The sequence below is a fragment of the Delphinapterus leucas genome, chromosome 16 (genome assembly GCF_059928025.1).
Source record: "Delphinapterus leucas isolate spDelLeu-1000000601 "Yukka" chromosome 16, BTC_Dleu_Yukka2, whole genome shotgun sequence".
NCBI classification, from domain to species: Eukaryota; Metazoa; Chordata; class Mammalia; order Artiodactyla; family Monodontidae; genus Delphinapterus; species Delphinapterus leucas.
Genome location: NC_143144.1, coordinates 68,322,552 through 68,349,539, shown reverse-complemented (window position 1 = coordinate 68,349,539; position 26,988 = coordinate 68,322,552). Strand labels below are relative to the sequence as shown.

At 35.8% G+C, this 26,988-nt stretch overlaps 1 protein-coding gene across 8 annotated transcripts in view; it reads right to left on the bottom strand.

Moving 5' to 3' along the window:
* The window catches only part of SHOC2 (SHOC2 leucine rich repeat scaffold protein), a 112,771-nt gene that overhangs the window by 44,023 nt on the left and 41,760 nt on the right, over positions 1-26,988 (bottom strand). For 7 of the 8 annotated variants that reach the window (XM_089898162.1, XM_022568790.2, XM_022568791.2 and 4 more), the window contains one exon: positions 1,373-2,303. The exons of the other annotated variant lie outside the window; for it this stretch is intronic. In XM_089898162.1, the coding sequence (XP_089754288.1) occupies positions 1,373-2,075 (703 nt within the window). In that variant the 5' untranslated portion in view covers positions 2,076-2,303. The remainder of the gene's footprint in view (positions 1-1,372; positions 2,304-26,988) is intronic. 8 annotated transcript variants of the gene reach the window in all.

The window sequence follows — 26,988 nt, the reverse complement described above, 5'->3', positions numbered from 1 at the left end:
AGTCATACAAACAGGTCAAATTTTGACTGAATCTGGTACAAAAATCAAATGTCATTCAACAACCACATTGTTATCTGAAGACATGGAAAGGAACATATCCATTCGAATTCCTAGGGATATTTTAGTATCTCATAAGTGTGTCACACTTTATAAATACAAGTACATTGCTTGAGAAAAATGACTGTGGATTTTCTAAATACATTTAATTAAACCAAAATTAAATTAAGTGTCTGGTTAGAGCTAAATATAATAGAACACCATACCTAAAATTTAAACTGCATCTTTCTCAAAGCTAAATAAAAATTTTAAAACACCCAGAGAATATTATATCTCTACATAGCTGCACAGCCTAAAAACAAAGTTTCCTTCATCACCCACTATAAGACCAATGCTCAACCAATATATTTAACCTGTTTTATTCAGAATAAATTTGTCTTTCACACAAAAAAAGGGAAACTTCCCTTTAAAAGCTGTATAATCAATTTTTATGTCAATTTTTCAAACTCTCATAAAAAGGGCCCACAGATAATACCTTCTATCAATTTCTCAAAATTGGTAAGTCAACGGTTGACTACATTCCAAAAGTTGCTGAAATTTTTTAATTAAAAATATCAAAACAACTAACTTCTTTTTACTGACTTGTTTACACACGTGTATCTCCTATTTTTTATTCTACTATCTATTCTTTTAAAAACAGTCCCCTTTTTTCAGTACAATTTAGCTTTGCATATAAAAACAAGAATGAAATCTACCAAAATACTAACAGTGTTGGCATTAACTATCGCTAACTTTTCTACTTTTCTGTATCCTTAGATTGTTTTTAATGAACATGTAAGTACTTTCAAAATGAAATTTTTTTTTCAACTTTCTTACAACCCTGCTTCTTCACAAGGCTCTGATATGCCAATCTTTTGTGGTAAATTAGGTAGAAAAGTAATATGAATTTAAACAAACACTTTTTAGGTAAAAAAGATGTCAGAGAATGAGAAAATGCAGCCTTAAAGCATCTTATATAATCATATCTTGTAAATACTTTAAAAACAGGTGGTAACAATTAAAAAATTAGGTAAAAATTTTTTTTCTGCTTCAAATATACTTTTTTCCAATGAAAATGAAAGCAGATTAGATTTGTGTGAAAAAGGCCCAATTACATCTACATTCTAACTAATTATCTAGGTCTATAAAATAATCTCAAACCGTGTACTATTAATATCGCTATAACTGATTAAAGTAAACCATAAAGAAGACAAAACTTAGAAACCAGCTGTTTTTTAGACAAGTATCAGATATTTTCTGATATGGAAAAGCACTGGACAAAATTATTGAGCATAACAAATACTACAAACAATAATAGTAACCCAAGGCCTCTTACCAATTTCAGCAGGTAGTTGTTTGATTTTGTTCTCTCGAATGCTAAGCATGCTGAGTTTTGACAGGTTTTTGATGTCTTTTTCCACAGTAGTTATTCGATTAAAGCGAAGGTAAAGAGTGGTAAGAGAATCCAGCCTATACACCACTGAAGGAATTTCTCTCAGTTTATTATGCCGTAAATCAAGCATCCGCAGCTTCTTCAAGTTATCAAGAGAGTCAGGCAAACTGGTAAGTGAATTTTCACTTAGAGCAAGTGTCATGAGATTTACTAGACAGCCCACTTCTGCTGGGAGGGACTGTAATTTGTTGCTATATAAATAAAGTTCTGTTAATTGAGTCAACTCTTTGATTGATGATGGCAATATGTGTATAGACCTCTTGGATAAGTCCAAACGCATTGAGTTCTCTTCCCGGCATTTGTTGAGCTCTTTAATCACCTCTGCATTGCTAGATTTCTTTCTAGTCCCAGGTGCTGGATTTGGCCGTTTGATCGTATTATCAACTGAAAAAGCCACCCCTGGTTGGGCAGCACTGGAGTCCTTCTTTCCATCTTTGGCATCTTTCCCTTTGGTCTTAGGTTCTTTTTCTTTGCTCTCTTTCCCAAAACCTCCAGAGGCTTTTGCCTCCTTTTCTCTTTCCTTGGCTGATGGTGCTTTGGGATCTTTCTCTTTAGAGTCTTTTTCTTTTCCTAAACTACTACTCATGGTGACTCAATCTTGGGCAAAAACTACATGAACTCCTTTTATTTGCCAACAACAGAAACTGGAATTCAAAGATGAAGAGACAAAAATCCTACACAATCAAAAAAGGTGTTGGCTTGAAGAAGTAATCGCCATCTGTTACGTGTTGGATCTAAAAGCACTATGCCCATTTCTGATAACTCATTCCAACTGGTAAAATGGTGCTGGTCAATCAATGATTCATTAGAATTCCTGAAATATAATACAGAGAGAGTATTATATTACTTTAGGTTATAAATTTATATTAAGTAAATGGGCTCTGAAAAACAATCTTACTGAAAATTTTGCTATTTTCCTAAGATTTGATACAGTAAATATTTATTGAACACCTTCTACTTTGCAAAATCCATTGAAACATAAAAATTAACAAGGCGGGCTCTCTCTTTAAGGAATTTACAATCTAACAGGAAGAGGTAAGATAGGTATGCAAGTCACCAAACTGCAAATGTTTTTAAGAGCTGAAAAGTGGGAGAAATCACAACAGCAGCTAATGTCTGAGCACTTTCTATGTACAAGCACTATTGTATTGAATTTACAAACATTATAACCGCTCTATGAGATAAATTCTTATCTCTATTTTACACACAGGGACAACTGAGGCACAGAAATATTTTTAGTAATTAGCTTTGTGATCCTGGAAAAGTGGCAGAGCTAAGATTCCAATGTAGGTGGTACACTGCCTATATTCTTAATCACTACGCTAAAACTGCTCTATCTGCAGCTAATTACCAGATTCTAGGAACTGCAAAGGTAGCTTTTTTAGTTGATAGTGAGAAGGATTAAAGGTTCTTAGAAGTAGAAAAGGTTCACTGGTAACATGACTGACCCAAAATGATCCACAAAGATTGAAAAGATGAGGGGAGATGGAAGTGAGACAGCACTAGCCTAATAAGATCTATTCTTGGTATAAGATTATAATGATGATTATCACATTTAATAATTATTTACTTAAAAAACCACATCAATAGACCATATATACTAAATATATTCCTTAGTCTTACGTTAAATGCCGATGTGAAAGCTTTACAATATTGAATCTTGAATTACAATAAACAAGACTTCTGATTCCATACAAGATGGAACAAGCCCACTCTACCTTGTTCCTCACATTAATTACAACTTAAAACCCTGACAAAATACATGAAGCAACTAGCAGAATATTCTGAAAGGTAGAGAAAAGAAGGCAGACTGGTTAGAAACCTTGGTTTGCAGATGACCTGGTGGTTAGTACTCTAGGGGTTTTTTGTTTTGCTTTGTTTTTATTTCCTATATATCCTGGCCTGGGCAGTAGAGAAGCCCATAAACCCAAAACACCAATAAGCATGGACTAAAACAAGGTCCAAGAAAAGTCTGCTGTCTCTAGTCAAAGGACTATGAAGAGAATAGCACTGCAGGATGGAACCCTTTTGACTATACCCCTCCTTATTCCACTTGACCACCACATAAGAAGTCATGTCCCACCCCTCCCAACTGGCACTGAGGCCACAAAGACTGTAGAGTAAAACTCTGCCAACCACCCAGCTCTGCACTAACTTGAAGAGAAGCAGTGCACATCCCCCTTGGCATCAGTACTGCAGCCATGGAAACTATGGAGGAGAGCCCTGTTGACCATCCCCACCCTGTACTTAGTAAATGTCAGCCAAGAAGTGGTAGCCCTCTCCCTCCCCACTGGTGCAAAAGCTGTACTATGAGGAAGAATCCTATGGATCATCCCCTGCCGTGCACTAAGCAAATGTTAGCAAAGAGACAGCACACCACTCCTTCACAACTAGAGGGGGAAGGAGAAAATTATGGAGAGGAGGGAGCTGGAGAAAGGGATTCTTTCAATCTGTGTATTCCCAAGCACACTCCTTAGAAGCTCAGCAAGAAACCAACCAGAATGAAAACAACAAATGCTTTGAGAACTGAACAGTAGTGTGGAATATCACCTATTTTTCAGATTGGCCTTGGGGTGGCATACAAACAGGGCAGACCAGAATACCCCTAAAAAGCACATTAAAAGGATCATACACCATGATCAAGTGAGGTTTATTCCAGGAATGCAAGGATTCTTCAATATACACTAAACAATTAATGTGATAAACCATATTAACAAACTGAAGGAGAAAAACCATATGATCATCTCAGTAGATGCAGAGAAAGCTTTCGACAAAATTCAACACCCATTTATGATAAAAACCCTGCAGAAAGTAGGCATAGAGGGAACTTTCCTCAACATAATAAAGGCCATATATGACAAACCCACAGCCAACATCGTCCTCAATGGTGAAAGACTGAAAGCATTTCCACTAAGATCAGGAACAAGACAAGGTTGTCCACTCTCACCACTCTTCTTCAACATAGTTTTGGAAGTTTTAGCCACAGCAATCAGAGAAGAAAAGGAAATAAAAGGAATTCAAATCAGAAAAGAAGAAGTAAAGCTGTCACTGTTTGCAGATGACATGATACTATACATAGAGAATCCTAAAGATGCTACCAGAAAACTACTAGAGCTAATCAATGAATTTGGTAAAGTAGCAGGATACAAAATTAATGCACAGAAATCTCTGGCATTCCTATATACTAATGATGAAAAATCTGAAAGTGAAATCAAGAAAACACTCCCATTTACCACTGCAACAAAAAGAATAAAATATCTAGGAATAAAACTACCTAAGGAGACAAAAGGCCTATATGCAGAAAATTATAAGACACTAATAAAAGAAATTAAAGATGATACAAATAGATGGAGAGACATACCATGTTCTTGGATTGGAAGAATCAACTTTGTGAAAATGACTCTACTACCCAAAGCAATCTACAGATTCAATGCAATCCCTATCAAACTACCACTGGCATTTTTCACAGAAGTAGAACAAAAAATTTCACAATTTGTATGGAAACACAAAAGACCCCGAATAGCCAAAGCAATTTTGAGAACGAAAAACGGAGCTGGAGGAATCAGGCTGACTTCAGACTATACTACAAAGCTACAGTAATCAAGACAGTATGGGAATGGCACAAAAACAGACAGATAGATCAATGGAACAGGATAGAAAGCCCAGAGATAAACCCATGTACATATGGTCACCTTATCTTTGATAAAGGAGGCAGGAATGTACAGTGGAGAAAGGACTGCCTCTTCAATAAGTGGTGCTGGGAAAACTGGACAGGTACATGTAAAAGTATGAGATTAGATCACTCCCTAACACCATACACAAAAATAATATCAAAATGGATTAAAGATCTAAATGTAAGGTCAGAAACTATCCAACTCTTAGAGGAAAACATAGGCAGAACACTCTATGACATAAATCACATCAAGATCCTTTCTGACCCACCTCCCAGAGAAATGGAAATAAAAAGAAAAATAAACAAATGGGACCTAATGAAACTTCAAAACTTTTGCACAGCAAAGGAAACCATAAACAAGACCAAAAGACAACCCTCAGAATGGGAGAAAATATTTGCAAATGAAGCAACTGACAAAGGATTAATCTCCAAAATTTATAAGCAGCTCATGCAGTTCAATAACAAAAAAAGAAACAACCCAATCCAAAAATGGGCAGAAGACCTAAACAGACATTTCTCCAAAGAAGATATACAGACTGCCAACAAACACATGAAAGAATGCTCAACTTCATTAATCATTAGAGAAATGCAAATCAAAACTACAATGAGATATCATCTCACGCCAGGCCACCATCAAAAAATCTAGAAACAATAAATGCTGGAGAGGGTGTGGAGAAAAGGGAACACTCTTGCACTGTTGGTGGGAATGTAAATTGATACAGCCACTGTGGAGAACAGTATGGAAGTTCCTTAAAAAACTAAAAATAGAACCACCATATGACCCAGCAATCCCACTAATGGGCATATACCCTGAGAAAACCATAATTCAAAAAGAGTCATGTACCAAAATGTTCACTGCAGCTCTATTTACAATAGCCTGGAGATGGAAACAACCTAAGTGTCCATCATCGGATGAATGGGTAAAGAAGATGTGGCACATATATACAATGCAATATTACTCAGCCATAAAAAGAAACAAAATTGAGCTATTTGTAATGAGGTGGATAGACCTAGAGTCTGTCATACAAAGTGAAGTAAGTCAGAAGGAGAAAGACAAATACCGTATGCTAACACATATATATGGAATTTAAGGGAAAAAAATGTCATGAAGAACCTAGGGGTAAGACAGGAATAAAGACACAGACCTACTAGAGAATGGACGAGGATATGGGGAGGGGGAAGGGTAAGTTGTGACAAAGCGAGAGAGAGGCATGGACATACATACACTACCAAATGTAAGGTAGATAGCTAGTGGGAAGCAGCTGCATAGCACAGGGAGATCAGCTCGGTGCTTTGTGACCGCCTGGAGGGGTGGGATAGGGAGGGTGGGAGGGAGGGAGACGTAAGAGGGAAGAGATATGGGAACATATGTGTATGTATAACTGATTCACTTTGTTATAAAACAGAAACTAACACACCATTGTAAAGCAATTATACTCCAGTAAAGATGTAAAAGAAAAAAAAAACTATATTGGAACCAAAAACCACAAAAATGGGTTAGGGCATGTATTCTGAAACAAAACAGGTTGACTGCTAAATAGAAGGCTTAAAAAGAAATCAAAATTTTATAAGTCTCAAAATGTCCAGGATATAATCCAAAATTACTCATCATACCAAGAACTAGGAAAATATCAACTTGAACGGGAAAAGACAATCAACAGACACCAACAATAAGATGACAGATGTTGGAATTATCTGACAAGGATTCTAAAGCTGGTCTCAAAAAACAAAACCAAAAAAAATGCTCCAACAACTACATATACTCTGGAAACATACAAATAACTATAAAGTCTCAACAAAGAAAAGGTAAATCGAGAATCAAATGAAAATTTTAGAGCCAAATAATATAATAAATAAAATTTTAAAACTCACTGGAGGGGCTCAATAGGATAATGGAGATTATTGAAAATTCAGTGAATTTGAAGAAAGATCAGTAGAAATGATCCAATCTGAACAGCAGAAAGAAAATAGATTTTAAAAACTCAAAAGAGGGCTTCCCTGGTGGCGCAGTGGTTGAGAGTCCGCCTGCTGATGCAGGGGACACGGGATCGTGTTCCGGTCCGGGAAGATCCCACATGCCGCGGAGCGGCTGGGCCCATGAGCCGTGGCCGCTGAGCCTGCGCATCCGGAGCCTGTGCTCTGCAACGGGAGAGGCCACAACAGTGAGAGGCCCGTGTACAGCAAAAAAAAAAAAAAAAAACTCAACAGAGCCCCAGTAAGCTGTGGGACAGAAACAAAACGTCTAATATTTGTTTCTTCAGAATCCCAGAAGAAGAGAAGAATGGATATGGTGCTGAAAAATTATTTAAAGAGACAATGACTGAAACATCTGAAATTTGGCGGGGGGGGGGGGGTTGGACTTATAGAGACAAAAAGCTGAGCAAATCTCAAACAGGAAAAACCAAAGAAATTCATTCCCAGAATATGATAATAAAATTTCTGAAAACTAAGGCAGCCAGAAAACAACATAAACCTATAGGGGAACAATGATTTGAACGACAGTGGATTTCTCATGAGAAATCAAACAGGCCTAAGGAAGTGATATTTTTCAAGTGTTGAAAAAAAAAAGAAGTCAACCAAGCCTTCTTCATTCAGCATAAGCATTCTTCAGGAATGAAGGAAATATAATGACATTTTGAGATGAAGGAAAACAAAGAGAATTTGATGCCAGCAGATCTGCTCTAAAATAATTGTCAAAGGAAGACCTTCAGACAAGAAAGCAAACAGAATGAAAATTAGAACATAGGGAATGAAGAAAGATCTATGGAAAAAGTAATAATATGGATTAATATAACTGGCAATTCTTTTCCTCTTCAGTTTTGTAAATTATGTTTGACTGCTGAAAGCAAAGAATATATCGCCGAGGTGGTTGTCAATGTATATAGAGGGAATGAGAGTGAAAGGACCTGAGTGATGCTAAGATTACTACATTGTATTTGAAGTGGTAAAATGTTGATACTAGTAGACTATGATAACTTAAGAATGTATGTTGTATTTCCTAGAACAATCACAAGAAAAAATATAGAAAGAAGTATACTTAAAAACACTACAGATAAACTGAAATCTTTGTTCAAGTAACCCAGAGTAAGACAGGGAAAGAGAAAAAAGAAAAACAGAGGGCACAAAAAGAAAATTATGAACTGGCACATTTAAATCCAAACGTAGCAATAATTACATTAAATGTAAACATTCTCAACACACCAATTAAAAGAATTTGTCAGAATGAGTTTTTAAAAACATGACCCAACTATATACCGTCTACAAGAAACTCAATTCAAATTTAATAACAAAGGGGGAGGGTTAAAAGTATAGAAAAAGTTATACCATGCAAATGCTAATCAAGGAAAGTTTGAGTGGATGTATTAATAGCAAAATAAAATTCAGAGCAAAGAAAACTACCTGGGACAAAGAGGGAGATTAGACTACACAAAGAAAATGGTCATTTCTCCAATAAGATATAAGATAAAACATTTCCTAACTGTGTATGCACCAAAGAACAGAGCTTCAAAAGACATAGTAAAAACTGATAGAACTAAGAAAAATCCACAAATCCACAATTACAGTTGGGGATTTCAAAACCCTTCTCAGTAACGGACAAACTACAGTACAGAAAGTTAGCAAGGATATAAGATAACAAACAAATACCATAAATCAAATGGATTTAAATTGACATTTGCAGAATACTCCATTTGATAAAGTAGAATACATACTCTTTTCAAGGCATATGCAACATTCACCAAGATAGACTATATCTTAGATCATAAAAAATCTTAAAGAACTGAAATCATACAAAGTATGTTCTCTTACTATGATGGAATTAAACTAGAAATCACTAATAGGAAGATAACAAAAATCTCCAAACACCTGAAAATTAAACACCATACTTCTAAATAATCTGTGGGTCAAAAACAGTAATAAGGAAAATTAAACTATATATTGAGCTGAATAAAAATAAAACTATATCAGAATTTATGAGATGTAGCTTAAGTAGTGCTTAAAGGGAAATACATATTACTGAATGATTAGATTACATTAGAAAAGAAGAAAAACTGCAGATCAATAATCTAAGTTCCCACATCAAGAAACTTGAAAAGGGCAAAAGGAACGCGAAGCAAGCAGAAGGAAAATACAATATAGAACAGAAATCCATGAAATTGAAAACTGAAAAGCAATAAAGAAAAATCAATAAAACCAAAAGCTGGTTCCTTAAAAAGATCAACAGAATTGATAAACATCTGGCAACTCTGACAAAGGAAAAAAAAAAAAAAAAAGAACACAAATTACCAATATCAGGAATGAAACAGAGAATATAGTTAAATACTCCACAGACATTAAAAGAATAATAAGAGAACACTAAAAATAACTCTTTGGATTTAAATTCAGCAAGTTAGATAAAGTGGACCAAATCCTTGATAACCGCAAATTACCAAAACTCACCCAAGATTAAACAGATCATCTAAATAGTCCTATCTATAATTGCTAAAGAAACTGAATTAATAGTTTAAAACTTTCCAAAAAGGAAATTGCTAGGCACAAATGATTTCACTGGAGAATTCTAACAAAGATTTAAAAAAGAAATAACACCAATTCTACACAGTCTCTTCCAGGAAGTACTCATTTTATGAAGCCAGCATTATCCTGATACCAAAACCAGATAAAGACAATACAACAACAATAAGGGAAAAAAAAAGCAAGCAAGCAAGCTACAGGCCAACAGCTCTCAGAAACAGAGATGCAAAAATCTTCAATGACATATAAACAAATCAATACAGCTTTTACTACTCCTATTGAACACAGTACTTAAAATCCTAACCAGTGCAATAAGGCAAGAAAAAGAAACAGCATACAGATTACAAAGGAAGAAATAAAACTGTCCCTGTTTGGAGATGAAATGATTATCTATGTAGAACACTACAGGGATTCTCAAAAAACTCATAGAACTAATAAGAGAGTTTAGCGTGGTCAAAGGAAACAAGGTCAACACACAAAAATCAATCATATTTCTCTTTGTTAGAAACAAACAAGTGGAAACCAAAATTAATACCATTTGCAATCACTCCAAAAAATTAAATACTTAGGTATATATATAATATGGAATATGTATGCTTAAAACTATAAAACAATGATGAAAGAAATAAAAAATGACCTTCATTTAAGTTTCCTCCATTTCTTTTTGGGTCTGGATAGCTTTTTACTGCTACACAATATTCCATTGTCTGGATGTCCCATAATTTATCTATTCACCTACTGAAGATCATCTTGGTTGCCTCCAAGTTTTGGCAATTATTAATAAAGCTGTTATAAACATTCTTGTGTAAGTTTTTGTTCAGACATAAACTTTCAACTCATTTGGGTAAATACTAAGGAGAGTGATTGCTGGGTTGTAATGATAAGAGTATGTTTACTCTTGTAAGAAACTAACAAACTGCCTTCCAAAGTAGCTATACCATTTTGCATTCCCACCAGCATTGGTTGCTCCACATCTTCGCCAGCATTTGGCAACGTCCAGTTGATTTTGACAAGCATGCAAAAGCAACCCAATGGAGGAGAACAGCCTCTCAACAAATGCTGTTGGAATAACTGGACCTCTATAAGCAAGAAAAAGACCTTTGACCTAAATTTCATATCTTATAAAAAAGTTAACTCAAAACGGATCAAAGATCTATGTGAAAAAAAAAACTATAAAACTTTTAGAAGAAAACATAGGAGAAACTCTTTATAACCTATGGTTAGGCAAGGAATTAATAAGACAGCAAAAGCACAAACATTAAAGGGAAAAAATTGATAAACTGGACTTCATCAAAATTAAAAACTTTTGCACTGTGTATCACTCAGTTAAGAGGACGAAAAGACAGGCTACAGCCTGGGAGAAAAGAATACATAAAGGACACCTTTAATCAGTAAGAAAACAATCAATCCAATTAGAAAATGGGCAAAAGACTTGTAGAGACACTCCACCAAAGATAAAAATGACAAATAAGCACATGTAAACATGTTGGACATCATTAGCCATTAGAAAAATGCAAATATAACTACACACTTACTAGAAAGCTAAATTTAAAAATACACATGTTACCGAGTGCTGATGAAAATGTGGAGAAACTGATGAAAATGTAAAATGGTAGAGTCACTATGGAAAACAATTTGGCAGTTTCTCATAGTTAAACATACACTTGTAGCACACAACCCAACAATTGCACCCCTAGATATTTGTCCTAGGGAAATAAAAACTTGTGTTCACACAAAAATCTGTAAACAAATGTTCATAGCAGCTTTATTTGTAATACCTCCAAAGTGAAAACAACCCAAACGCCTTTTACTGGGTGAACTGATAAACTGTGGTACATCCATACAATGGAATACTATTCAACAATAAAAAGGAACAAACTATCCTTGCACACAAAATCTTCGGTGAATCTCAGGGGCATTAGGGATTAGTGACAAAGTATCAAAAGGTTACATACTACATGATTCTGTTCACATATTCTTAAGTGACAAAAGTACAGTGATGGGGACAAGTCAGTGGTTATCATGGCTTAGGACTAGGGTGAGAGTATGACTATAAAGGAGTAGCATGAGGGAGCTTCTTTGAAGTGATGAAATAGTTCTGTACTTTGTGGTGGTGGTTATTGGTGGTTATAAGAATCTACACATGTGATCAAATTTCATAGGACTATGAACCCCCACCCTCCAAAAAAAGACTGCATGGAAAAACTGGTGAAATCTCAAACAAGAACTGTAGTTTCATTAACAGCATTGTGCCAATGTCAACTTCCTGGTTTCGATAATTGTACTACAGTTATGTAAGATGTTATCATTGGTGAAAAATAAGTAAAGGGTACAGGAGAACTCTCTGTACTAATAATTTTATAAATTCTATGAGTCTAAGATTATTTCAAAAGAAAAATGTAAAAAATAAAATACAATGGACGATACAAATCTACCGTATGTAGATTACAAAAAAGTATACTGGCGTTTCTTAAATAAGTGAAAGTTTAAAAGGCACATTTGAAAAAAGCATATTTTGAAAATCAAAATTTTTAAAAATAAGTGAATAAGCAATTCAAATTGGCTGGGAAAAGATTCTCTCAATCTTGTTCAGTATAAGATAAAAATATATACCCATTCATAGATATCACTTGATTTGGGAAAGTACATATTTCAATTGACTGGACTATAAGCAGAAAGAAAAAATTTAAGTGGGAATGCAGTGAGGGAAACTTTAGGACAAGGAGCCCTTGATGAAAAGATGTATATACAAAGATATAAAACTAGCAAAAGTACCACAGACCACAAGTTGCAAGCAGTTGTATCTGAAGAAGCAGGGTGTTTTTATTTTTGTTGTTTTTAGGTCAATTCCATATTTTATTTGTATTTGTATTTAAGAAGGCTACAATGATGCCTGGCATATGACAAATATTTTTTGAGTGAACAAATCAAACAATTCATCTCTTTTATATAAACTGCACAAAATTATAAAGCTAACAATCAGATTATGGTTAGTGACTATATTTTGCAACACATTTTATACTAAGTGATTGTTCATATCAAGTTATTTGATCTTTTATTCAGTCATGCTACATGTTAGAAAAGCAGAGGTCAGAAAATCTTTATATATAAATTTTTATGAGTATCATTAATAGTAAAACCACAAAGAGTCAATAATAGAACAAAAATGAAAATAATCTGTCAGATCTCTCAAAATTTGGAGTATTGTGCCATTAGGAAAATTTTTGAAGATAATTCAGTAGTGGTAATGACTATCATGTTGGGGTGAGGTTAAAAAAGAAAAAAATGCTGAATATACTATGATAAGTAGCCAAGGAGGAATTACTGCAAAATGTTTTATGTATATGGAAAAGCATTAGAAAAGAAAATTGGAAAATAATGGACTGTTTTATTGTGGAGGTAATGGGACTATATATAATTTAAAAATTTTTTTTATTGGAGTATAGTTGATTTACAATGTTGTATTGTTTTATTTTTATTAATCCTACCTTAATAGTACTTATGCCAAAAAAAATTTAAGCATATTCAAGGACATTGGCTAAAGAAAAAACAAAACAAAACAAAACTGTAGCGTGATAGACAATCTCATAGTCTGAGTTTCACAGAAAATAAGGCCCGAGGCAAAACTTAGGTGCTAGAACCTGTTTCTCCATGCCTTCAACCTGAGCTGGCCTTTTTAACTTTCATTAACCTATAGAATGTAAGAAAAACAATTTTGTACCAATTTAGACTGCAAGAGGCCTTGCATGCTTCTGCGCTCTCTCTCCAGACCCTTGCCTCTCTATGTGAACAGACCAGGGCTAGCCTGGTATAGTAGGGTGGTCTTTAAAGTCATGGATTGTAAAAACCTGCTGAGCCCACAGAAGCCACTTCAGGCAATTAGGCACATATGGACAGTAAATGAAACTACACAGGTGACTCTACAAAGCCCTCAATTTAGCAATTTTTATCTAAGCTTCATGCTACCCACATACTTAATAAGCCTATTTCCACTATTTATAACTCTTGTCATGTCCTACGATTATTATGACAATGACCTCTAAATTATATGAAAGTATTTTACTCGTTGTTTCTTACATGCCTTTATACTCTTCCTTCTCCCCAACTGGCATGTAAGTTCAATGAGAGCAGAACTTTTTCAATGCTGAACGAATCTGCTCTTAAGTACTGGTTGAAACAAAAAACTACAGAAGACAGAGCAATGAGATTACCTCAGATAATGTGTTTCTTGGTTAAAAAATTCTATTTTTCCCCGAGGTCCCCTGAAAGAAGTCTTACTCCATAAGACTTCCATAAGATAGAGTCCTTGTCTGTCTTCTTCACAGGTATACTGTTAGCATCTGTATCAGTCTGGAATATAGTAGATGCTGAATAAATATGAGCTAAATGACTAAGTCAAATTGAGAGAGTATCCCTGATAGTATGGATAAATTTAAAACTTATTTATAGCTTACAAACTAAGACTATATAACATAATAAAAGAATGAAATCAGATATTTAAACTTAATTTCAAAGAGAAAAGTGTTTTAAGAAATCATTGCACAGAAAATGACTTTACTATCCTTTTAATGCCAACATAAACATTTTCTTGTCACCTAACTAGGTACTGACAGATGATTCTAGATAGCCAAGTCTTTGACTCTTTATTCAGAGTCAATCAGTGGCAGAGGCAGGAATGAACCAAAGCTTTACTTTCTAGGAATCTTTCTGCTACCGCATTCTACTATACCATACATACATATCTAATGGATAAGTTATTTCCACTTATAACATACCCAGCTACTTGAGTAAATTATTACAAATTCTTTCCTATATAAATACATAAGAATTTAACTTATTAAAATCATTTACAAGAATCACACTTATTTGCATCTTCCCACAAAGTTAGGTACCATTTTAAGTGTTATATTAACTGAATTGAGGAAACAGTTTTTGTTCCCTGGGAGCTCGCAACTTAAGAAAAGTTATACTGATTTGGACACAATGTCAATGCTGTATGTTATTAGCTAGATCATATTTCAGGCTATAGCAGCCTTTTTTTTTTCTCATGTAGGCTCAGAACCAGAAAGTCACAAATTTTATTTGTTTTGAACCAACTTACTACTAAGGACTCCTGCCCCAAATAATTCTAGTTCTAAACATGAGTATATTCCTTTTCCTCTTCACATAAAAGCAGACAATATTTTTCAGAGTTTATATTTTGACATATTAATAAAAAACTTTCAGCATTTCCACATTGATAAGTCTAACAGTCAGTTCCTCATCCTTGTCTTACTCAAAACTATCGACAGCATTTAACAACACTGATCATCCTTCTCTCCTTGAAACACTCTACAATTGGCTTCCAGGATACCACTCTCCCTTGGTATCTCACTGGCACTCCTCAGTATCCTGTGCTGGTTCCTTCTCATCTTCGCAATCTCCAAACATTAGAAAATCCCAGGACTCACATCTCTTCTCTGTCGTACTCACTTTCAAGTAGGGACTCGATGATTTCACCCAGTCCCATTATTTTAATGCTACCTACACGCTCTCAATGCTCAAATACCATCTCCAACCTGGATGTTTTTCCTGAACTCCAGAGATCTGTATATCCAGTTGCCTATTTGGCATCTCTACTTGGATATGTAACAAGCATCTCAAATTAAAATGACTTAAGTTGAACTCCTGAATGTGTTCCATCTTCTCAATCTCAATAAATGGCAAGTGCATCCTTTCAAATGCTCAGGCCAAAAACCGTGGAGGCTTCCTTGACTTTTCTTTCACTCAATCTGACATCCAGTCCATCAGAAAACACCATTGCTCTATCTACCAAGAATCCAACCACTTCTTACTACCTCCGCATTTAAAAGCCCCCATCACTTCTTGCCTGGACTGTAGCCTTCTGGCCTCCTACGTTCCATCTTTACCCCCTTAACAGACTGTTCTCTTAGCAATCACTGTGATCCATTTAACTGTTAAGCCTGATTATGTCACTCTTTTACTTTAAAAAATCTGATGGTTTCCCAGGCTCTTACTCTGACCTTCAAGAGCCCTTTCATGCTCTAGTCCTTTCTCTCTCTATATAGTCCTTTCTCCCAAATATCCACATTGCTTGCTCCCTACTTAAATATCTCATTCTTGACTACAACATATAAAATAAAAATATCTCTTTCCTATTCTTCTTCCTCTGCTTTATTTTTCTTCGCAGCACTCACTACCTGGCAAAAAATATACTTAATGATTGATTTTGTTTATTGTCTCCCTCTCTCCCAAGAATGTGAGCTCTCTGAAAGCAAGGACTTCTGATTGTTTGGTTTACAGCTGTATATTCAGAGCCTAGAACCTGGCCAACACTAGATGCCCATTAAGTATTTAACACATAAATGAAAGAACAAATGAAAAAACCCAGATAATAATTTTTTAGAATTCCTTCCTCTTTAGTAAATATAAATGATCAGTTTCAAAATACCTTTTATACCTCAATAAAACAAAAACTAAAATGAAAAATATAGAAGGCACAATATAGAATTGTGTCATTTCCCACACCTATCAAGAGTTACCACTACAATAACAAGATACAAAGGATTTCATTGAGTGATATTATGACATATACTATTCAACTTAAGATACTTTTGTTTATTTTAAGATTGCTTCTGTCACAGCTGTTTGTCAACTTGTTTGGGGAACAGAAACAGAGGAAACAGAAAGGCAGGAAATTTTAATAAATTTTTTTCATATAATTGAAAACAATTATCCTAAAATATCTTTTATACCCTGCAAGTACTGACTTGAAAAGATTACTTTTTGTCTCACATTTCTAATCCATTTATTACTATTCCCTAGAATTAAGGAAACATTCTAATTACGAATTCAAAAACTTCTGTCCAAACTTTGGACCTGAAAGGAAATACTACCGAGAAAACCCCAAGGGAGATGTGAGGAAAGAGAAAACAGTGAGTGTTTTTTACATAAAAAGGACACTATCATCATCTAAATAAACTTTTATCTAGTTCTCACTGGGCACCTGAATTAATGATGCCATGCATAAAAGATAAAATTAAACTAGCAACATATTGTACTAATAAGTAAGCAAAGCAGACTAATGCAAAAGGAGAAAAAGAACAATGCTGAATTACAATGAACTGATATGCTCAATTTTTTAAAAATGAAAACATTCCAATTCATATATTCCTTAATTTTTTTCATCCTATAACAGCAAGTAGAAATCTCTGGGAAACCTAACAAAATAGTGAGTAACATTAGCTGAAACCTGCTTGACACACAAAGGGAGCAACATACTGAAATCCATAGCTTGCTGTTTCCTTTATGTAAGGGGAACAAAGTCTCATAAGTGGAACACTCTTAGTCTTTTGGTGTTAACTAGCCCCTAATCATAAGTCACTGGCTTCATGTTGGTTTATCCTCTCAGTTTTTAACCTTCCACTGATTATATCAAACCTCTACTGTCCATATTATACATGAGGCGTAAGGTTTAAATAAATTTAGCCTTTTCTCATGCCATTCTCAAGTCACTGAAGTTCCAAACACTTCTCCCCTCTACCCACTAGAGTTCTGTATTGCATTCTCCTTTGTGTTCACTGTCTTCAGGCTCAGTCATTTTCCCATGTGTCCTCACAATGTAAGACTCTTAACACTCCAGAGCTGCCAATCAATCAATTCTTAACATCTTAACAACTTGGGTCACAAGTCCCACTTTTGGAGCTGAGCTTGCTGATAATTTCTCCTTTGACCATCCCAGCATTTCTTAAACCAATTACCTCTTCACAGTTTTAATTTTAAATCCTAAACAATAATCCAATCTCTACACCAACTTTTAGCTTTTTCTATTTCTTTTCCCTCTGGCTTCCTCGAATGATCAATTCCCAATTGTCTCAAACTCCGTGTTATTTCCTATTGTGCCCAATCCTCACAACTCTTACCATATTCTTAACCTTCACTAAGCTATTACGTAAGATTCCAAATTAATCTCCCTGACTCTAAATTCTAAACAGCAACCCCTTCTCCATCCCAACCAGTGATGCCAGACTAAGCATCTTCAGGCTAAATCACTGATTTGAAGCCACTCCCCTACTCAACACACACACAAATAAGTACACATACATATACCTACACATATGTATAAACACACATTAGGTTTCTCCATAATCAGGCTCCAATCTATCTTTTCCATGTTTACCTTTTGCACCCTTAATACACTCTCCATTCCAGTCTTACCATACTATTGACACAGTAGGCTTAAAATGCTTTCATATAACCATATCTTTGCTCGGACTGCTCCTTCTGTGGGGATGATCTTTTCCTCCTCTCCACATTTACTCCCTAGTCTCCCTGGCCATACCCTGTATACACTATCCTCATCAGTATTCTATTTCCTGAACAGAAGGTACTGCTTCCTGTGTCCATACCTATACTCTTGCTGTTTCCTCCTCTGCTTGTACGTCTTCCCCGTTCACATCTGTTCCTTTTCCAAGTACCACCTTTCCAGATGAACCCATAAACATCTCTTGAGACTTCTAGGAATCACTTTTGCCAGAAAGTCTTTCCTATATTCTTCTGATTAGGCTAGGTATCTAGACTCCTCCTCCTGGGAGGAGCTCTTATGAATGTCTGTCACTATATAACATTAAGTTTTTTAAAATTACTGGTTTTATTTTAAGTTCCTAGGTAAATCTTTACACCTCAAATTCTTGTTAACTTTCACAACAGCAGTATACTTGTCTTTTATATATTCTCTCTGTTCCTTTTAGGATCTGTGTTTTTCTTATTTCTTTAGTAAATCTGTAATAACATTGTTGAGTGTCAAAAAATTAAGCACATCTATTCTGCATCCTGAACAACTCAATACTAAAGCAACTGAATGTTGCAGAGCAAGTTGGGCATCCACCCGAGTGATCGTGGGAGGTGACAAATCAAAATGTCCCACAGCAGAAAGAGTCATAGCCCAAGCAGATTAAAGAGGGTATAAGTATAGAAGACCCACTGCATCTTGGATTGCAGAGCCTGGGTGAGATGAGAAAGACAATCCCACAAGGGGCAGCTCAGTATAGGGTATCAGAGCCTGAGCAGGACAGGGTGGATATCAACATGTACTGGTAACACACAAGAGGTATTAGAGTTCAAGTGAGGTGGGGATGGGTATCCTCATAGGGAGATGGCTCAGCATGGAGAATCAGAGTCTTATTGGGACGAGAAGAGCATCCACAGGTGGTGACAAACCAGTGTGCGATACTGGAATCTAAGAATGGTGAGGAACATGTCTACATGGAGGGGTGGGTGGTTAAGGGGCAGGTGGCATGGCATGGAAAGTTACGAGTCCAAGCAAGGTGAAGAGGTCATCTATGCAGAGTGGTCTGACAGGGGGAGTCAAAGTCTGGGTGAGGTGGGGGGTGGAGGTTTGGGAGGACTTCCAAACATGGAGGCCTGTCAGCACAGGATGTCAAAGCCAAGTGGAGGTGACATCAGAGAAAACAGTACAGTAAGTAACTCTGAAAATTCTCTCCTCCATAAAAACAGCAAGAAAAATGACAAAAACAGTTCGAATAAACTCTATCAGAACTCTCAAAATTAGCCAAGAGCTTGCACCCAGGATGCATTTACAAAAAGGAAGAAAGGATCTCAGTAAGAACAACAAGCTTTGTGACATTTTAACTTGCCCTAGTCCCTTCCCCTGCTCTCCAAATCCATAACAGCCTTGAAAAATTACAGTCCACATTCCCAGCTCAGCTTAGCAGACACCAGACGGAACAGAACAAAGCTGGAGCTCATTCAAAGCTTCATTCACCAACAACCCCTCCGAATTATCACTATTTGACCTGTCTGGTGGCTCCTGGAAAGACCCCATTTGCAACACTATCTGTATTTGACTTAACTCAGAACTTACTCAGTGCAAAAGACCTTTTCCCCAAGAGGACATTTGTTGAAAACAATTACATGCGAGTATTTTATCCTCACAGTTGCTTAAGGCAGTGAACAACAGTTGGAGCAAACAGACTAATCAAAAAGATTGAAAGGAATATCTCAGAATGAGATATCATAGGAACTTTGAAAAGCTCCCACATTCCTGGGAATCTAGAAGCTTATGTACACACTTAATACTATGTGCATGGCTAGAGCTGTGTGTACACTCAGCAAAGACCTGAGAAGGTCCCAAGGTATCACTTTTGACAAACTAACTTTGGAGCTGTGTACAAGCAGAAAGCAACAGCTAAGGCAGTTAACTGCCTGGATGAGTGCTGAAGGTATGCCCTAATACACACAGAGGTCTTTGGCAAAGACTGGGAGATTTACTGGTTGCAGGCATTTAAAGAAATCTCTGCCCAATCATTAGCCAACCACTAAGCTAACCAAATAGTGACTTCAGTGGCCACATGAAACAGAATTAGTTCACAAAGTTACTACACCAACAGCAACCACAATAAGCAGGAACAATAAACACCCCCAGAAAGGGGGCAAAATCTAATTTCCATAATTGCCACATTTTGTTATTTAAAGTGTCCGTTATTTGGACATTTTTATGCTATCTAAGATGCTCACATTATTTAAATGTACATTTAGTATTTTAAATGTCCATAGTTTTTCAATAAAAAATTACAAGATAGGCAAAGAAATAAGAAAGAATAGCCCAAACACAGGAAGAAAAGCAAACAACAGAAACTGTCCCTAAGGAAATTCAGATGTTGGACTTACTAGACAATGACTTTAAGCCAGCTATTTTAAATATGAGCTAAAAGAAAACATGTCTATAGAACTAAAAGAAGGCAAGAGAAAAATGTCTCACCAAACAGAGAATGTGAATAAAGAGAAAAAAAGTTACTAAAAAAATTAAATTCTAGGGCTTCCCTGGTGGTGCAGTGGTTGAGAGTCCGCCTGCCGATGCAGGGGACATGGGTTCATGCCCCGGTCCGGGAAGATCCCACATGCCGCGGAGTGGCTGGGCCCGTGAGCCATGGCCGCTGAGCCTGCGCGTCCGGAGCCTGTGCTCCGCAGCAGGAGAGGCCACAATAGTGAGAGGCCTGCGTACCGCAAAAAAAAACCCACAAAAAAACAAAAAATAAAATTCTAGAGTTCAAAGTACAATAACTTTGAACTCTAGAAATGAAAAATTCTCTAGAAAGGTTCAACAGCTGATATAAGCAAGCAGAAGAAACAATGAACTCAAAATAGGTCAACTGATATTATCCATTGAGGAATAGAAAGAAAAAAGACAGAAGGAATAGTAAGAAAAAAGAATGAAGAAAAATACCAGAGCATCAGAGATCTGCGCACACCATCAAGTGAACATTTTAAATAACAATACACATAAATAGAGTCCTGGAAGGAGACGAGAGAAGGTGGCAGAAATACTGGAAGAAGTAAGGGCCAAAAATTTCCTTCCAAGTTTTGAAGAAAAACATTAATCTACACCTCCAAGAAGCTGAACAAACTCCAAGCAGAATAAACTTAAAGAGATCTACACATAGGCACATCCTTACCAACTGCTAAATGACAAAGACAAAAAAAAAAAATCTTGAAAGCAGCAAGAGAAGCAACTCATCATGTATAAGACATAAGAAGATTAACAGTCACTTCCACAAGTCATTTCTTTTCAGAAAATATGGAGGCCAAAGGCAGTGGGAAGACATATTCAAAGTTCTGAAAGGAAAACCAAATAAACAAAAAAATGTCAAGAATTCTATATGCAGCAAAACTACCCTTCAATAAAGGTAAAATTAAAACATTCCCAGATAAGCAAAAACTAAAAGAATTTGTTGCAGACCTGCCCTACAAAAAGTGCTAATGTGAGTCCTTCAGGCTGAAATGGAAGGGCACTAGACAATAACTCGAATACAAATAAAGAAAGAGCACTGGCAAAAGTAACTACAAAAATAAATATAAAAGACACTATAAATGTATTTCTTGCCCATAGCTTTTTTCTCCTATCCAATTTAAGAGAACGGCACAAAGCAGTAATTATAAATGTGTTGATGGACACACAATGTACGAAGATGTAATTCTGTATGACAGTAACAGCAAAAGGTGGGGGGGGAGTGGAGCTAGCTATACAGGCACAATGTTTAAGTAGACTGTTGAAATTAACGTGGTTTAATCCAAACTAGATTCTTATGACTTAATATGTTAATTGTAGGACAGCCACTAAAAAATGACAAAAGAACTCTAAACAAAAGTACTCTAAAAAATATCTAACACAGAAGAAGACAGTGATGGAGGAAAAGAGAAACAAAAAACATGTGACACACAGAAAACAAAGTAGCAGGGTGCAAATTCTACCTTATCAATAACTAAATGTAAATAGGTAATATTAAACCCTCAACTTAAAAGCCATTAGTTCGTAGAATGGATTAAAAAAAAAGTGATCCAACTGTATGCTGTCTACAAGAGATAACAGTTTAGATTAAAACACATGAATAGACTGAAAGTAAAATGATGAAAAAAGGTATACCACACCAATACTAACCAGACAAAACAGACTTTAAGACAAAAATTATTACTAAAGACAAGGGACATTTTATAACAATAGAAGGGTAAATCCATCAAGCAGATAAAACAATTACAAACGCATATGCACCTAACAGAGCATCAAAATATATTAAATGAAAACTCACAGAACTGAAGGGAAAAAACAGATGATTCAACAATAATAGTGACTTCAATACCCTACTTTCAATACTGGGTAGAACAACTAGACAGATCAACAAGGAAATAGAAGACCTGAACAACACTATAAGCCAAGTAGGCCTAAGAGACATTTATCAATACTCCACCAAACAACAGCAGAATATTCACACTCTTCTCAAGTGAACAGAAAACATTCTCTAGGACAAACTATATTTTGGAACATAAAACTTTAAGTTTCTGTAAGTAAAATGGAAAATACATTCTCCAACCACAAAGTAATAAAATTAAAAATCAACAAAAGAAAGAAATCTGAAAAATTCACAAATATGTAGAAATTAAAAACCACATTCCTAAAACAATCTATGAAGAAACCACAAAGGGAATTAGAATCCCAAGCAGATGAGAAGAGTGTCCACACAAGAGGGTGTCCAATTCCCTAGCAAAGGAAGTCAGAGCCCCTGTAAGCCAAGGAAGGTGTTACTAGAAGTGGCCTGATGTGGACTATCAAACCTGAGCCAGGTAAGGAGAATACATAGCTCTGCAGACCCAGGTATTTGGCAGACATTTTCTTAAAAATGAAGCAAGTGAGCCCATCACTTCACATAAAACAACTGAGAATATTTGTTGCCAATGACAAAATTAAGAGTTAAAACAAAAATCAGAACTTTGGAAAACACGTATCTTCTATCATGAGCTTGAAAAGCTACTCAGTATTTAAAGACTTTTTTTTTTTTTTTTTTTGCGGTACACGGGCCTCTCACTGTTGTGGCCTCTCCCATTGCGGAGCACAGGCTCCAGACGCACAGGCTCAGCGGCCATGGCTCACGGGCCCAGCCGCTCCGCGGCATGTGGGATCCTCCCAGACCGGGGCACGAACCCGTGTCCCCTGCATCAGCAGGCGGACTCTCAACCACTGCGCCACCAAGGAAGCCCTTTGAAGACTTTTCTGATGAGATCAGTGGCATTATTAACAAATGTGGATGTTTAAAATATTGTACTATAAAGTGTGCCAACATTTAGGAAATCTACATAACTCAATAAACCAGTATTTTCCAGTTGACTAATTTATGATGATTCGAAAATCACAAATGGGTAACAGAGCCACTCAAATTACAAGACAAATGAATGAGCCATATTTTAATGGAATGAAAAGTCCACAGGTTGGCACTGGAAAAGCTGAACATCCATAGGCCAAAAGGAAAAGAAAAGAGGAGAGGAGAGGAGAGAGAGGACAAGAGAGGAGTAGGAGGAGGAGGAGGGAGGGAAGGAGGGAGGAAGGAGAAAAATAAAAAAAGAACCTCAATCTAAATCTCACACTGTACAAAAATTAATTCAATTAATTTAAAATAAATTAAATAAAAGCTAACTCAAAATTATGATTTTTTTAGATATAAAATGTAAACCTATAAAACTTGGAGAAGTAAAGAAATGAGAAAATCTTTGGGACCTAGAGCCAGGTGAAGATCTCACAGGCATGACACCAAAAGTACAACCCATAAAAGAAAAAGATTGATAAACTGAACTTCATTAAAAATTTAAAATTTTGCACTGCAAAAGACCCTGTTAAGCGGATGGAAAGACAAGCTATGGGAGAAAATATTTGAAAACCTCATATTCAACAAAGGTCTTACATCTAAACACATAAAGAACTCTCAAAACTCAACATTAAAAAAACAACCCAACTGGAAAATGGGCAAAAGAGAGATGCAAACATTTCACCAAAGAGCAGATACATATGGCAAATAGCACAAGTAAGATGTTCAACATCATTAGCTATTAGGGAAATGAAAATTAAAACCACAATGAAATATTACTACACTCTGTCAGAGCACCTTAAATAAATAAAAAATAGTAATAACATTAAATGCGGACAAGAATGCAGAGAAGCCAAATATCTTATATACTGCTGATGGGAAGGTAAAACAGAGGTGAATACAAAAATTCTGAAAAAAATAGTTTAGTGATTACTTATAACTAATTAGTTATAACTTATAACTAATATGTATATGGTACATATACCTACCATATAATCCAGCATTTCACTCTTTGGCATTTACCTCAGAAAAATGAAAACTTGTGCTCACACAAAAAACCTGTACACTGGGACTTCCCTGGCGGTCCAGTGATTAAGACTCTGCACTCCCCAGTGTTTAAGAATCTGCCTGCCAATGCAGGGGACATGGGTTCGAGCCCTGGTCTGGAAAGATCCCACATGCCACAGAAGCAACTAAGCCCATGCACCACAACTACTGAGCCTGCACACCTAGAGCCCATGCTCAACAAGAAAAGCCACCGCAATGAGAAGCCCGTGCACCTCAATGAAGCGTAGCCCCAGCTCACTGCAACCAGAGAAAGCCCGCACGCAGCAACAAAGACCAAATGCAACCAAAAATATAAATAAATAAATACTCCCCGCTCCCAATGCAGGGGGCCTGGGTTCAATCTCTGGTCAGGGAAGTAGATCCCACATGCCGCAACTAAAAGATCCCACGTGCCGCAACTAAAAGATCCCACATGCCACAACTAAACATCTCACGTGCTGCAACTAAAGATTCCACATGCCGCAACTAAATATCTTGCATGCCGCAACTAAAGATCCTGCACGCAGCAATGAAGATCCTGCACAGAGCAACAAAGAACCGGCGTGCTGCAACTAAGACCCTGCACAGCCAAATAAATAAATAATATATTTTTAAAAAAACCCTGTACACCAATGCTCATACCATTTATTTGTAATCCCCCCACCCACCCAAAAAAGGAATCAATCCAAATGTCCTTTGGTGAGTGAATGGTTAAACTCTGGTACATTCACACAAGGTAACACCACTCAGCAAAAAAAGGAATGAGCTACTGATATATGCAACAACCTGGCTGGATCTCAAGGCTATTAAGTTTAATGAAAAGGTCAATCTGAAAAGTTTATATACTTTATAATTCAATTTATGCAACATTTTTTGAACTGATGAAACCTATACAGATGGAGAATGGAACAGGAATTTTCAGGGGATAAGGACAAGGTAGGGAGGGAGAGTTCCTCTGAGATGATGAAACCATTCCATATCTTAACTGTGAACCTATACGTGGGATAAAAACATGCAGAATCATAGACACACACAAAAACACCTAAAAAAAAGGCAAAAAACCGAATATGGTCTTATAGTCCCGTATAGTATCAATGTCAATCTCCTGGTTTTCATATTGTACTCCAATTATATAAGATGCTAACATTAAGGGATGCTAAGTGAAGTGTTATTTTTGCAACTTCCTATGAGTCTATCATTATTTCTAAATAAAAAGTTAGGGGGAAAAAGTTCATTAATATAGGTTTAAATTCTACATTGCAGTTAATCTTCAAGAAGTTATTTATCACTGCCATTTTAAACCAGTTATCATTGAATATCTTCAATTATCTGAAAAGGATATTAAAATATTCCAACTACATATATGTTTGAGGACTGATTTTCTTCATATTCTTCAGCCAAAATAACATATTGCAACTGACTGAAACAATTATGAGAATTCAGCCATTATCTGTTAAGGAAGACATTAAGGAAATTTGCAAAAACTGTGAAACAAATCCACCTGTTTTGAAAAGTAATTATTTTTCATAAAAGTTTTTATTTATATTACATGTAATATGTCTTTTAAAAATTAATTTTTAAATTCCTTAATTTAAATTTCTAATATGGTAAATATGAGTAAATATAACCCTTATATAAATAAGTTCTGACGTTCCAAATAATTTTTTAAGACTGTAAAGTTGTTCTTAGGCCAAAAGGATAGATAACTGCTGCTAAAATACTCAGGGATGATGGAGCATCAGATGAACACCTTACTCTCAATTAATTTAGGAAAAAACAGGTTATTTTACTGAACTCCAAACTTCTAAGTTTGTGAACATTTAACAACTTTTAAAATGTTAATTAGAAATAATAGAAACAAAAGAACATGCTACAGACTAGGAACAGATCTTTGTAACTCATTTCTAAAAAAGGATTTGAGTCTAGAAAACATAGCAGATTTCTAAGAAAAGGCAAATACTGCACTAAGAAGTGGGCAGGCAATTCACAGGAGATATTTAAAAGTCCATTAAATACTCAATAGCACTAGTAATTAGAGAAATATGAAAAGCTATAACTGCCATCAGGTTAGCAGGTGAAAAAGTCTGCTAAAACCAACATGGGAGAAAGTGGAGCTGTGAGAACTCACACTCTGCTGGTAAAAGTATCAATTGTCAAAACAACTTTGGAGAGTAACTTGGCAAAAATTTGATGAATTAGAAAATGTCCAGGTAAACCCATTTGATCTATCAATTCTACTTCTAGGTATTTACAGTATGAAAACTTCTGTATTTGCACAAGGAGCCACTGCGGCAAGGTTATACTACCCAATGGAAAAATAAATCACTACACCTAAAGGAAGCAACAGAAACAGATCTCAGAAGAGATGGTAAACAATAAAAACAAAAAGACAGAAAACAGAAAATTCCTTCCAGAATTAGCTCAAGATGGCAGAGTAGAAGGATGTGCACTCACCCTTTTTTATGAGAACACCAGAATCACAACTAACTGTTGAACAACCATCCACAAAAAAAATGGCTAGAACCTACCAAAAAAGATACCCTACATCCAAAGACAAAGAATAAGCCACAACAAGACAGTAGGAGGGGTGCAACTGTGATGAAATCAAATCCCATACC